Source organism: Thermobia domestica, chromosome 9 (assembly GCF_964235325.1).
Source record: "Thermobia domestica chromosome 9, izTheDome1.hap1.1, whole genome shotgun sequence".
Taxonomy (NCBI): domain Eukaryota; kingdom Metazoa; phylum Arthropoda; class Insecta; order Zygentoma; family Lepismatidae; genus Thermobia; species Thermobia domestica.
In genome coordinates this window covers 42,421,200-42,435,986 of record NC_137462.1, presented here as the reverse complement: position 1 = coordinate 42,435,986, position 14,787 = coordinate 42,421,200, and the positions used below count along the sequence as shown (strand labels likewise).

Genomic DNA, 14,787 nt, shown 5'->3' with positions numbered 1-14,787 from the left:
TCCAAAATTATCCAAAGTAGAGAGTGCTGCTTAAAATCTCACAAAGGAAGTCATATGTTCAGAACAGATAAGACTTCCTTAAAGAGATATTAAGCTGCACTCCCTGCGTTGGATAGGTTTGGAAATATAGGCATCGGAAGTTCATTTTTCCCCACTTTTGGCACCTTGTAGCTCCAAAACTATGTACCGTGGAGAAAAATTAGAGGAATTTTTTTCTTGTTTCGGATTCGGGAATCACCTCCCGAAGTTTATCGGTTTAGTTAAGGTTCACCCTGTATAATAGTAAATTTCCGTCAAAAACATTACTTCAAATAAACTAATATTATAGTAGTAGCACGTGAGTGTTGATGAACAATGACAAAAATGGCGGGAAAATAGCTTACTCACCGCTAAGTTATGGGATAAAATACCACAAGAGTATTTTATTACAAGCACTCCCCTTTAAAGTACTCTTGTGGTATTTTATGCTAAGTACTGGTAGGACTTAGCGGTGAGTAAGCTATTTTCCCGCCATTTTTGTCAAACTAGTATTAGTTTAGAAGTAAAAAGAAAATGATCATATATAATACAAATTCTTGATGCAAAGTAGTCTATATTGTTAAACGTTACTGCACATTCTTCTTGGATGGGGACTGGTCATCAGTTACATTTAAAAATTTATTGTAACATGAAAGTTTAAAAAACTGAAAAAAATATGGAACCCCATACATTATATGAACAAATATAGAAAACAGCTTTCACAGTGAGCAGTTTTTTACATTTAACTTCTAGAGTTCAACATCCCTTTTAACTTTTTCGTCTGTTCTTCCAACGCATCTACTTCTGCTTCGGCGTCAGTTAATATTCTTTTCTTCTTTAATTCCAACTCTTATTTTCTTCTTAATGTTTCTTTTCTCGAGCTACTCTGTCTTGTTTTTCACCGCGGTCTTTCAGATATTCATTTCTTCTGCTTGATGCATTCCTCACATACTGGATCATACCCTTTGTGATATTCATATTATGTATGTCACCAGCAACACGTACAGCATCCAACACACTTCTCTGGGCAATCAAGCACTCCTCTTGGAGATTTCCAACAATGCACTCTTTGTTAATGGAGAAACTCCTTTCCACTGCTGCGTTGCTATGGAAAAGTATACATCATATACATGAATGTTTTAAACGCATTGGAGACACCTTTACTTAACAGATCATGGAGAAAAACGTCTAATCTGTCATTTTTTAACTGAAATTTGACAGTTCTCGTGCTGTGTCTTGGTCTGAACAAAATTTTAAATATTCCCGTTTCACCATATCAGCATTTACAGGTGTTATTTGCTCCTTCTCGACTAATGTCTCCAGGGCGAGTGTGATACGTGATTCACGACGGGTTTCGTTGGTCATAGTTTCTGGAGACAAGCAATTTGCGGCTCTTGTTAAATTGTATTTTAAAGGACATTTTAGCATAAGTTTTTTACAGGTTCTTGCAAGAATCTTCTGCATTCTTTCTTAAAGTTCAATATATCAACATTCTTCACTCTTTTAAGCGATGTAACCGCAGAAAATCCAACATCAACTAGATTAAGTGGTTTTAAGATGTCTTTATTAAAAAAAACTGACCTCAATAGATGTTTTTGATAAGTTTTAGCTACTTTTAAGACATCATCTTTTACGAAGCGGCTTAAACTACGAATCAACGTGTTTAGGTCATTCCATAGAAACGGTAGTAATGGACTGTCTGTCTGGTACTTAGTGAGGAATTCTTCTAGTTCTACAGATACGGACTGAAGGAACCCTAATCTAGCAGGCAACAGTACATCAGAGATGTGGGCTTTTACTTTCAGACAAGTTTGATGTTTCAGGAGGTTTTGTTTTCACTGCATCAACATAAAATTTAAAGCACGAATCATAGTTATGGCACGGTTGATAACTAGAATTCTCCACCCACCTAATAGAACAAAACTTAAGAGGGAAAACTGCTGTTCCAGATGCTGCCATGAAATCTGCTCTTCTTGAAGGGAAGTCCTTGAATAAATAGTACAACGCTCTCAAAAACTCTGCCACATTCCAACCAGCTTTGGTATGCGCAGTCTTAAAAGCCCCATTAACAATATGTAAAGAGCACGTTCCTGTCTCCAAAAGCTGTGGACCTTCATTTTCTTCACTCAGATAGGCCTTCAAATCACTCAGAAATTTCAAGTTAACGTTGGGGTCATCAAGAGAAACCTAAAGTAACTTACAAATATCGAGACCCTTGTCCCTGAAAGTATTTATAAATGTACTTAACAAATCCTGGGCAGTACCATGGCCGAGGAATACTAATGTTAAATAACGTGTTAAAACTTTATTTTCGTCACTGTGCTAGAAACGAACTACTAAGTCCATTTGACTTTTCTGTGAGATAGTGTTTACGCTTTCGTCGAACGATACTGCAAAAAATTCACAATTCACATTCACCGCCTGCACTCTGCTCACGTCTGTCTGTCTTTCTCAACTACATCTCCACTGAATAAGTTATTATTGGCTTTTAACTTACGCTGTAGTATATAACTTTCTTCTATTTTACAAAAATATACTTATTCCATACCAATCCCAAAAACAATATTTGAAAAACAATTTTAAAACTTCCAGGTTCCTCGTCCAATTCCAGGCTATTTCCAGGTTTTCCAGGTCCAAAAGTAAATTCCAGGCTAATTCCAGGTTTTCAAGGTTTTCCAGGTCAGTAGACACCCTGTATTTAGATAATAACTTATATTAGATACACTTATGCTCACACCCATAGAAGAAATCAAACATCGAAGAAAGAAAAAAAATCATCATTTCAATAAACTATCTTGCTACCTATAAATATGAAACTGGTTTTCCCTAAGTTCAAGCCGTGGGGCATAGCGTAATAGCAAATCTTCAATATTTCTCCGTTTGGACACGACTTCCTTGATTTAGGCTCATGCTAAAGATACTATATATGATTCTATTGCAAAGCTAGATATGCAAAACTTTCCCTGGAGGTTTTTAAGAATCACAATGTTTGTTACTATTGTTCAATGAAGTGGAATTATAGTGTGGTGAAACTATAGGACATGAAGGATGAAATTTGAAGAAAGTACTCTTCAGACTGTATAGGTTAATTTTTTTACTTATAATAAGACATTCCCGTTTTTCTTTATATACAGTAATTTAACCGTAACCCACCTGTTGCAAACAACTCACCCAGCTGAAACACAATGTAAATATCCAAAAATATAAGGTGTTTCAAAATGTGTGAAGGAGCTTATTATTATAATATCTGTAAACACATTTCAATAACGAATACTTACTTATATGCAGTATGAATATCTTGTTTCAATTCGTTGAGAAATCCCATTTTAAATTGATGCCGGACAAACAAATATTGGTGGGTAGTCTTGTTTAAGTGCTCTCGGTGAGATTTTACATTCTTTACTTCATGATGATAATAATTCTGTGCTAAGTCATAGAAAGCATTCTCTAACCTGTGGAAAAGAGGAATATTAAAGTCAATAAAATTAATCAATACAACCTGTTTAAGTGGCCAGGTTTGGTTCTACGGAAAACGTTCAACTTACAAAGTTGTCAACCTATACGGTGGTAATACATGGTTTCCGTACGTTTCGAACAATCGAAAAATGTTCACTTGAAATGCAGTGTGCAATACGGCCGCTGCTAACTGTTACGCAAAGTTGAAAAATTTATCCGGTTCCTACTAACAACAACGACAAAAGACGTATAAAATGATTTGAATATAGCATGATACGATACGTTTCTTACAATGAGTTACGTTCTAAGACCTATTTCTCAAAACTACTAGTATTGTAATACCAGTGTAATATTTTTTGGAAACCAAAAATGGAATCTTTAAGATTTATGTCCCACGGTTATGTCGGCTAGGTTAAAGGAGACGATGATGATGAAAAGTGAATGGAATGGTGGAATGAAGAAAGTGGGAGAACACCGAGAAAACCCACGCACACGGTGTTTATACACCACAAAGTTCACTTGGCGTGAGCTGGGATCGAACCAAGGACCCCATTCACTACAGGCGAACATGCTATCACTAAGTCACCATGGCTCCTTTTCAAAACCAAATATTGTACAGTTGTATATACCATAAAATCATGACAAATTACGGTATCAGAATTAGTATCTAAAAATGACTTTCACTATTATTATGATATTTACGACTTGTAAAAACATATTACAAGAGTTATTGCTTTGAGAAATAAGTTCCAGGATGTTCTTACTGTATACCATGTTCTTGAAGCAGTTTCAGATAAAATCAAGGGGTGCCAAGTCTGAACTCCTGGATGGAGGGAAGGGGGTGATCAGTCGGGAATTGTTCACCAATCTAATAACCAGGACATCGTATCAAGAGCCCATTAGCTACAATCGCAATTACTTCTGATCTTCTAAACTAAGTTTGCTACTTATAAATTCAGTTAGTTCTCTAAATAACTCATGATGCTGAGACAAGTTAAAATTCCTGTCTCTCAACCAAGAATTAAACCGGAACTGCACACACAAAGACACCCGTGCTAATAATTTATTACATACAGATATGTGCTAAAGGCTTACGAGAAAATAAAAAGAAAATTTTATAATCTATCGTTTTGGCATTTCTTAATTTTAAAGAACAAAGAAGTTAAAAAAATCTTTAGGAAGCTTCTTTTGTGTGTACCGTTTTGTCGTATTTCATAAACTAATAAGGTCAAATTAATGTAATTAAACCTGAATTACCTTTAGAATTTAAAGCGTAGCTGTACAAAATTTCAAGCTTCTACGCTTCTATATATTCATTTGTGAAGAAAAAGCCCTTTTAAATATTGACCTGAAATGACGGACTTCAACATATAGACGGCTAAAGATTTTGTTTAATGTTGTGAAAAGGAATCGGCATTTATCCTGGTTGAAGGATGTTTGTGGGGACATTGTCCTAGCTAACTGTACTATGCGGAAGTGGATCAACTGAAGATCTGAAAGCCCAATTTGTACAACCACTTCAAAAAACTCTGCTCCTAATGACGCCCTGGTCATATAGGTCAAAACACTAACCGTTGAGAATACCTGTAAACTAGCAGGATTCTCTCATTTCAAGACTTTTGACAGCCAACTTGAAGTGATCAAAGAAGGCTTTTTACAAGATAAGAACACCCATTCTGATCTCAAGAACTCCCCAGCGTCATTTGTTCATATTCAGAACTGAAAAATTCAATGCGAAACAGACGTTCTCAGTACAGAAGTGCTCTCGAAATAACATATTTTAAGTTTCTAATACATTTCCGTCAAAAAAGACTTATCTCAAGTACTTTTGCTAGTGAGGTACAAAGATTGAAATGGTGTGTGTGTGGTGAAAGGAGATTACACTGAGAAATGTCTCACCCAAATATTGAATAAACGCCACGTAACTTTAGTACGCACCTCGTATACCCAAATCACCAGTTTCCCGCTACATATTAGACAAATAAACTTCTACGTTATAAATGGCTACTTGTTTCATGGTTTAAAACCTGTATATAAACGTCCAGAAAATTGAAGAAAACTTCAAATGGTCGAACAATCGACTTCCTCAGTGTGATATTGGTAACAGTGATTCGACGAAAACGTTTGTAGCTTTCTACAATTTTCAGGACACTTACGGACAATCTTGAATTATACGTCCAATAGTATCTTTAAGTCTCTCATAGTATTTAGTAAGAACTAGTGTGAAGAATTAAAATTGAAAATACTAAATATATTATTTCAATATTTTAAAAACACATTTAAGATAATACTATCATCAATAAAACAATCATTTAAAAAAACGTATTTTTATTAGTTACAAGTGCCAACAGAACGAGGGAGAAGATTTAGTCTGTACCTTAAAGTATATCCATGTAAATGATCACTATGCGGAAGAACAAACAGTGATTTCGCTGATAATTCACAGCTTGCACAGAGGGCAGAAGCCCTCTCTGCTGCCATTATATCTTCTCCTGCAGGTAGCGGGGCTGTTTGTTGGATAAGAACTACTGCAACCCGAGTGTTTCGACCTTCCAAGGCAGCCCTAAAATCGCAAACAAACAAACAGTTGAACACATTAACAGAGTGTATTAAACACCTCTTAGTTTTTCCTATCTTTTTTCATTTCTTGCTAAATTAGAAACGAACACCAGTTACTTAATTTTTAATTTACAGGGAGTCCATAAAGTCCTGCACGAAAGTAAAACTCTATAACTTGGAAACTACGTAATGTATTAACAAATACTTTTTGGTGTACTTACAGAAAGGTTCAAAGTTTTGTTTCAGCTAGTTAAGGTTCATTGCCAAACCTTCAACTGTGCACCATTCACGTCCAAACACTCTTGCAGTCTTTCTGGGAAACCAAGAATTGCGTGTTGGCGGTGCTCGTCTGGAATGTTCAAAATCACATCAATTATTTTGTTCTTGAGATCGTGTAGATTAACTGGCTTCTGCGAATATACCTTGGTCTTCACGTGTCTCCACAGCCAGTAATCACAAGGCGACAAATCTGGTGATCTTGCAGGCCAAGGTGTGGGTCCTCTTCAGCCAATCCATCTCTTCTTAAATTCTTCGTTAAGAAACTGTCGAACTTGAAGGGCATAGTGTTGCATGTGGACCTTATTAAGGATGCCTAACCTAGTAAGTTCTGGCAAAAGGAATGTCTGTAACATGTTCAGATAATTGTTACCATTTACCGTCTCTTCCTCGAAGAAAAAGGGCCGATAATGTGGTCCATTGAAACAGTACACCTCACATTGACTTTGGGACTACCCCGCTTGTGCTCCTCGAATTCACGTGGTTCTTCCACCTCCAAAATTCGGCAGTTGTGTCTGTTCACTTTTCCCAACACATGAAATGTGGCTTCATCTGAAAACAGAAATCGAGACAGAAGGTCACCATCTTCTTGTAAGCGGATAAGCATTGACTCACAGAATTCCATTCTCATGTCACAGTATTCCTCTATCAGCTCGTGCACAAATTTTAACTTATAAGGCCGGACCTTCAAATTCTTGCGTACGAACTTGTGTAACGTTGACTTGTTGGGTATTCCCAGTTCCAATGACCTACGTTTAAGCGACTTCATTGGACTCCTGGCTACGCTGTTTTGCAACGTGTGAATCACATCGTCACTCGTTCCTGGCCTTCCACTGCGTGGTAAATCTGACACACTTCCCGTTTCTTTGAACTTCTCGTACCACGTCTTGATACTTGTTTCTGCTGGGGGTGTTTTCCCATACGTTGTTTGGAACTTTCTCCGCACTGAAACGCAAGATTTTAATTCCACAAACCACAAAACACATTGTGCCTTTTCTTTAATAGACCCCATCTTAAGTCACGTGATTACCAGCGCATACGTCATCGAGCATTGTGGCCAGAACAAAACTTTAAACTTCCCTTCTTCCAACCCTAAAAAATTATACACTTAAACATAACGGTTTCCAAGTTATAGAGTTTTACTTTCCTGCAGAACTTTATGGACTCCCTGTATTTAAGAGTACTCTTTCACCCAACATAGTAAGCTTTTTATCAAGCAAGTATAAGATGTAGATACTACATTAAAAAAAAAAAAAGCTTGGAAAATACATATACTTATCAATTTAATAGAAAACACCTGAAAAAAGTGCAACTTACCAGATTAATATGGTACCTGCCCACTTTTCGCTCTCAGAGTACTTCTGATACGACATGGAATGGAGTCATAGAGGTAGTGAACGGTACCAAGTGGAATAGTACATCACTCTATGTGTAGTGCTTTATTCAGTTCCGTGAACAGGATGGACGTGGAAATCTGTACCAATTTATGTCTCCCAAACGGACCACATGTGTTGAATTATGTTAAAGTCCGAAAGTTCGGCGTAGGTGTTCAACCTCGTCCCACTGTTTCTCCAACTATGCCGCAACAGCATCAGCTGAGTGAATGGACACATTATCATTCTGGAATACGGAGTCATTGCCCGGAAACATCTAGAACATAGGATACATGGTCCCCTAGAATGGCGACATGGTCATGGACAGTGAAGCGACCGGTATGCGTCAGCACAAGACCCACTGAAAATCATATTGTGGTCCACAGCATCACAGAACCGCCGCCATGTTTCACAATTGGACAGAAACACTGAGGACCATATGATTCCTCGACCGTACGTCAACATAAACATTTTCGTGGATTGAAATAAGACGAACGATCACTCATGCGAACATATCACACGTTTCCAGTCATCAACGACCCATGTTGATGTTCGTGATAACGCTAACATCGTGATAAAGCGTTATGGTGCCTTTACAGTGGTTTCGCCAGTGCGATGCGACCTCATATATCTGTCATTTAACTCATGACGGACCGTGATTGTCCACGCAGATTGTGGGAGGCGCTACTTCGATTCCTCCGTTACTTGCACCGCAGTCGTACGATGGTTCTGAGTGAAAATCCGAAGTACTTGGCGGAACCTATCAGTTAGGATTTTCTTCCGACTACTGTTTCTCTTCGTTGATGTTGTTTCACTCTGAGTTTTGTAAGCCCTCATAACCTTCGACACTGTCCTTACTGACGCATCTAACACTTGCCTCTTTCGTGCCGCATGCACCGCATAACTGAGTGCGAAAAATTTGCCCTCTTTAGAAACCAAAGGTCGTCCATTTTACACTATCACCGTCTGCTCAGTTTACTGTACACTGTCGCTCTACTGCTCCTCATGTAGTATGAAGTTTGTCCTAACACACCATGAACAACAGATCGGCGCTGCGTTTGCCACTTGACCGTTGCCAACCCAGACATCCCAGGTTTTTCCACTAAATTGATAAGTCTCTCTCTCTCTCTCTCTTTGAATAGCCTTTTATTTTAACAAACCAAAACCCTTATCATATCCAATAATATACTGTTAGCCTGGCTTACTCTAATTTTATCTGTGTCTGGGGATAGTAGCTAATGAGTAATAACCAGACTAAACTAGAGAAATATTTTAGATTTCTCTCTTAACTACGCTCCAAAATTTGAGCTAAAATTGTTTAATATGTAAGCTGAACTCAGTTGATGTGAGAAATAGTAAAGCTTTTGTGTTCATGTTATTCTGATTTATTTGAAACAAGTTTATAAAAAGGGTAAGTGAGGTTCTGAGTAACTTAGATTGGTTATGTTTAGTTATCTGGAGTCTGTAAGGCCTAATAATGATAAAGGAATTAGGCCAAAAAAATGTCATATCTGATGTGTCGCTGATTCCTTGCTCTCAAGAAGATCCAAATCCAAATCTCTGTCTTCGGTCAATATAAGAATATCCTAAGGGAATTATATGGTTTGGTGATTAGAGCACATAATAATAGGAGTCCTTCTTAAATCCTTTAAAAACTATTCCAGCTCGGATTATATCGTAACGTTAATTCACAAGTCGCATGTCGCGGATGCGTAATACTTCTAACTATTCTACAAGTCGTGACGCGTTCAATAGTCTATCTATACTCTGAAGATACTCCAAAATTCTTTCTACGGCGGTTCGAGTAACGTCTATGTCCGCGTCTCTCCTTCTACTTCTACACTCTCCTTAAATTTCGAAGGAATCATTTTATATAACCGAAAAACGGAAAATGCAGATTTCAAAGAAGTCTCCAGACAACAACGGCATCAGCAGACACGTGGAGCCTCAGTCGAGGAAGAACATCCTGCTGACCAAAATCTTAAAAATTCTCAGGACACAAAATTCCAGATATTTTAAATTCTGCCAATCTATGAAATTACTCGAAAGAATGAATACAATGAATTTACAATATTACAAAACATTTGCCATGATACACTTATGAGAATAAATGCTGATTTAGTAACAGTTATTTAACAGTCTTATTATGTAAGTTCTTTTGATGTAATATACTAGCTTGCAGGACCTTGTTTCATAACGATAACCAGGAATCATAATTAATGTGAATTAACTCTATGACATAATTTCTTTTTGAACCTTTTGCAAGATAATAAAATTTAACAAATACAAGAGATGATGTAAATAAAAATTAAGTTGGATTACTTTAAAAATACAATATATCGTAGCATTGATTAGTTTTGCACTCAAGTACCTTAACATCCCCCGGAGATTGAATCTTCGACACGGGAGCGTTGTCGAAAGGAAAAGGAAAAAAAAAAATATTTATACATAAAAATAGCATGTGAGTATATACATTATATGCAATCTTGGTATGATATTAAATGATCAAAATATTAAATGTGATAAAACCAACACCAAATTTACACTGTCTGCAATTGTGCGACACTAGAATAATAATAAAAGATACAAAAATAAATGTAAAATATACATAGATTAAAGTAAAATAATTGTCTTTTTTTGCGTGTATACTGTATGAATTACTCATAAATATTGTCTTTCTGTCATTTATGATATTTAAAGATTATAATATAGCTTTATTCTACAATAATTTAATAAGTTAAAGTTCCTTTAGCGTTATGTTCTTGGAAATAAATTTAAGTATTGGAAAATGTTCCAGGACATGCTGCCATCAAGCGATGGAAAAATGAAACAAAAACAACACCCACAGTAGTTCAGAAACAGTCACTGGTTCCGTCCACATCCAATGAACAGGGAACGAGCGCCCATCATTACTCTCGGCGGGATGTAAGATAAATGGTTTTTATGAGTAGCAAGGCGCCTTTGAAACGACGCTCTGGTATACATAAGATGCTGAGTTCACGACATTGGGTACATCTCATTAATAAATTATTATAATAAATGAAAATAATTTTTGTTGTTTTTGTACCCATTTTTTATTTTTTTTTTTTTCAGACACTTATAATATATTTAAACGTTAAAATTCTGAAAAACTAGCACTTCAAACACCGTCTTTAATAAGATATTTGGTATCAAACTTTCACTGATATATTTTTCACTATTAATTATGGCACTAATAACACTAATGAAGATAGCACACTAGTTGGCACAGAGCTGAAGAAAATTACTTATTGCTAGAAGGGGAGCTGAAAGATTGCAGTCAATTCTGCGATGTCCGAGCGTAGGGTCCGTGCGGTTTTCTCTATAAAATTTGTATTTTATTTATTTCTTGTGGTAAGTGTTCGTCACTTTGCGGGAAATAAAGTATCCTGTTGAGTTTATTTAATCATCACTTAATATTGAACATTCGCAAGGAACGGTGAGCTTGTTGTTTTTAACATTTAAATTCGTTTGTTGGATAGCTTGCGGTTCAAAGTGATTTTTCTCTTCGTGTTCCGTGAATGACTATAATTTGGCCATAGAAAATCGGGTGGTGATGGAGGTAGGAATTCTGTATCGGGTGAAGGAAATTTTTTGGAAGAGGTGGTTTCTTGATTTGGTTGTAATGTTTCAGTAAAAGAAGATTTGTTTGTGTTTGCTGTGTCAGTGTTGATTTTCTGGTGGAGTGAAGAAAAATGTTGAGTATTGTTTGTCCTTGAAAAGGCTTGGCCTTGTACGTCTAAAAGTGAATCAGTTTGTGTTGCGCAAGAGTGCTTTAATGCATGAAGTGAAACGTGTTCAGGCGTTTGTGTTAGTGGGCGTACGTTTGGGGAAATGGGGATAAAATCATTGTCAGAAATTTGTTCGTCGATAGTATATATGCTTGACAAATTGCGTTGGTCGTAAAACTTATCTTTGATGTTAGCTCTTTTTGTTTTCTTAGCTCTTCTTCTACTGCATGCTTAAATTATAAACAGCATAAGAACTATGCAGGTAGCTGATGTAATCGTCGCGATAAAAATGATTTCATAAATATGCATGTTCTGTAATGAAATACGTAAAACTGAGCGTAACTAAAATATATTAAATATTTGATGAATATCAAGATTAATTATTTAAAGTTAAGTAAGTAGGTTCAGATTCTAGGCTCCATATAGCTCGTAAAATAGTGGAATAAAACCCAAAAATAATAAACAATACTACAATATATACTAAATGGTATCTTAGTTCATAGGTAGTAATGAATGTTTAACCATACTTTGTTTATGAGTCCTATGCTTATACAGTAACCAAAATCGATTTTTCATCGAGTTTTAAACTGCATTTACTATTATATTTTTCTTTTCCATTTTGAATGGCACCTATCAATATGCTTTGCATACATTTGAGCCATGGTTAAATATTTATAATAACTAAACATTTAATAACTTATTGATTAATCTATAGTTAATCAACTGATTGATAGATTGGTTATCGAGTATTGGGAATTTTCAATCGTTTTTATTCATTTTATTTTTCCTTTTTTTCTTTCTTTTAGTATCCATTCATAACTTGAATTTGGTCTACTTGTGAACAATAATATTCAGTACAGCCACGTACTAAATATATCATTCGAACATTACAACACATCACATTATACTAGTCCTCTCTTTCTGAACTGCTTATATTTGTCGGCTGATGATATGTCACATCACAAATTGATTACTTTTCATCAGCTACAAGTATCGGACTGTAGACTGCAGATACGTTGCACCACGCAGGAAAGCCACACCAGGAGGAGAAACATTGTAACATATCAGGAATATTTGTGGTTACAGTTATATTAAAGATGGAAAATAAAATAGTTAAAGCAACTTACGATACAAATAGATCACTCTCTATTAGCCCCATTAGGTTCAGGTCGATAACAGTTTCTGATTCTACATACGATTAAATACAGGTAAGACGCTAAAGATATATTTAAGGGATGCGTGACGTACAACTCATATTTACATTCGTCATCAGCCATCAAGTGCCTAAGGAGAATCATCATTTTACGTATACAATACACTTAATTATCATAGCTTGTTTCATATTTTTATTCATTGGTCCACTTCATCAAATATTTATATATATTATAATTAATCATCATCATCGCAGGATATATCATAAATGATCTCCTCTAACAACATGAAGCCCATCAAACATGAAATTACATTAATGGATCAAGTCAACGCATTATACAGAAGAATTAGCACCTGAGAATCGATATTACAACTGTGACTGCTATCGCTATATGTTTGACCTAATACAAAATTAAACAGCAATTCCTGATATGATATACACCAAATGTGAGATTAAGAGAAAGGAATATACTCCATTCACGGAATCCTTATGGATTCCGGACGTTTAAATTTAGCTGAACATTATTTATATTACTACAGTACGTCCAGAAACAAAATACATAAAATTAACGATTTATAAGTCAACGTATGTATCATACACTTCAATCACCCATTTTACACATTTCTTGAAAGTCTTGAAATTCACCTCCAAAGAGGTGTTTTATACTGGCGCAGATGTTAAATCCGTCTCGCCAACAACACTAGATAGTTGCTTCCACTAAGTTGATCAAATTTCCACACTTGTTAAGTATCCGGTGAAATAATTACATTATATTGTTATACCTAATTATAGGATTGTCACCATAGATTTGTGGTTAAGGTATTATATTTTATACATATATGTATATATTGCAAAATGATTACTTTTATTTATTTTTTTTTTCACCGGATTGAAATTTACACCAAATACAATGTACATAAAGATTAAATTTACATGTTTTTATTGTTGTTTTCAATCTTTTCAATCATTTTTTTTAAATATTGACATTATTAGTTTGTAAGAAAGATATTATAGCTTTATTGATTTTTGCATTATTTGATGACAAAAGATTTTGAATCTTATGTGGGCCGATTCCTTGATATTTCGTGATTACATCAATTAAAATGTTTCTATGTTTATTGGTGGAAGAGCAGTTAAAGATAATATGATCTATATCGCCCTTTTCATTCCCACACCAACATCCAGGAGTGTCTTTTTTATTGATTTTATATAATTGAGCTGGGGTTAGTTCCGTGTGTAGCCGAAGCTTAAAAAGATTTATTATTTCTGAGCGTTTCCAGTGTTTAATTTGATCCCACTGTTTAGAAATTTGTGTGTCTGTAATGTTCCAATAATATATACCGGGCCCCATCCTGATTTTTTGTCTATATTGATCTAAGTATATTTTAAATTTTTCTTTGATAATAGGCATAAAATTGTGGTATGGGAGTTTTATATTTGCAGATAAGCCGTCTCGAGCTGCCAGTTTGGATGCTGTATCAGTTATTTCATTAAAAATTATGTTATTATGAGCTTTCGTGTATATAAATTGAATTTCTACTCCATCAGAGTTGAGGGATAGCATGATACTTTTAATTTGTAATTGAAGCCAAGTTGATTGTTTATTCCAATGTATGGAGGATAAGCTTTGCAAAACACTAAGAGCATCAGAGCAGATACAAGCTTTATTAAATCGGTTCGATTTTACATAAAGTAAGGCTTGCCTGATAGCAAATGTTTCTGCTTCATAAATAGATGTGTATGCCGGAAGTTTATATTTTATAGTTTTTTGTTCTTGTGGTATGTAAATAGCTGCACCCACCATGTTTTGAGTTTTTGAACCGTCAGTACAGATTATCATAGTATTTGCTGGAAGTCTGTCAATGTATGCTTGCCAAATTGCTGGTACTATCTTGGATGAGAGATCATGCGATAATTTGGTAGGATACCAAGGGATAATGGGTGCTATTCTTGATGAGACAGTGTTGTATGAAACACAAAAGCAGGGTAAAAGCGGTACTTTTGATATTTGATCTTGTAAATGTCTTAAATCCATATAGGCCTCATAAATCCACGGGAGCCTTTTATAATATGGTAAGTTTTTTAATTCATTATCATTTACCATCTGTTGTAGCTTTTCTATGATCGGTAATTCTGTTACTGCAAGTCGTGAAAGAATAAACTTATAGGCTTGTTGCCTTATTTGTAAATCTATTGGGATGGT

The 14,787-nt window shown here is 35.5% G+C and overlaps 1 protein-coding gene across 6 annotated transcripts in view; it reads right to left on the bottom strand.

Annotated features, from left to right (window-relative positions):
• gry (trafficking protein particle complex subunit 11 gry) overlaps positions 1-14,787 on the bottom strand; it is a 98,986-nt gene that overhangs the window by 60,432 nt on the left and 23,767 nt on the right. For 5 of the 6 annotated variants that reach the window (XM_081770988.1, XM_081770987.1, XM_081770986.1 and 2 more), the window contains exons 4-5: positions 5,852-6,037; positions 3,297-3,470 (exon numbers count right to left, since the gene is read on the bottom strand). In XM_081770988.1, coding sequence (XP_081627114.1) covers positions 3,297-3,470; positions 5,852-6,037 — 360 coding nt within the window. Of the gene's footprint in view, positions 1-3,296; positions 3,471-5,851; positions 6,038-7,626; positions 7,836-14,787 lie in introns of those variants that run through there. The other variant, XM_081770990.1, reaches the window with a different exon arrangement.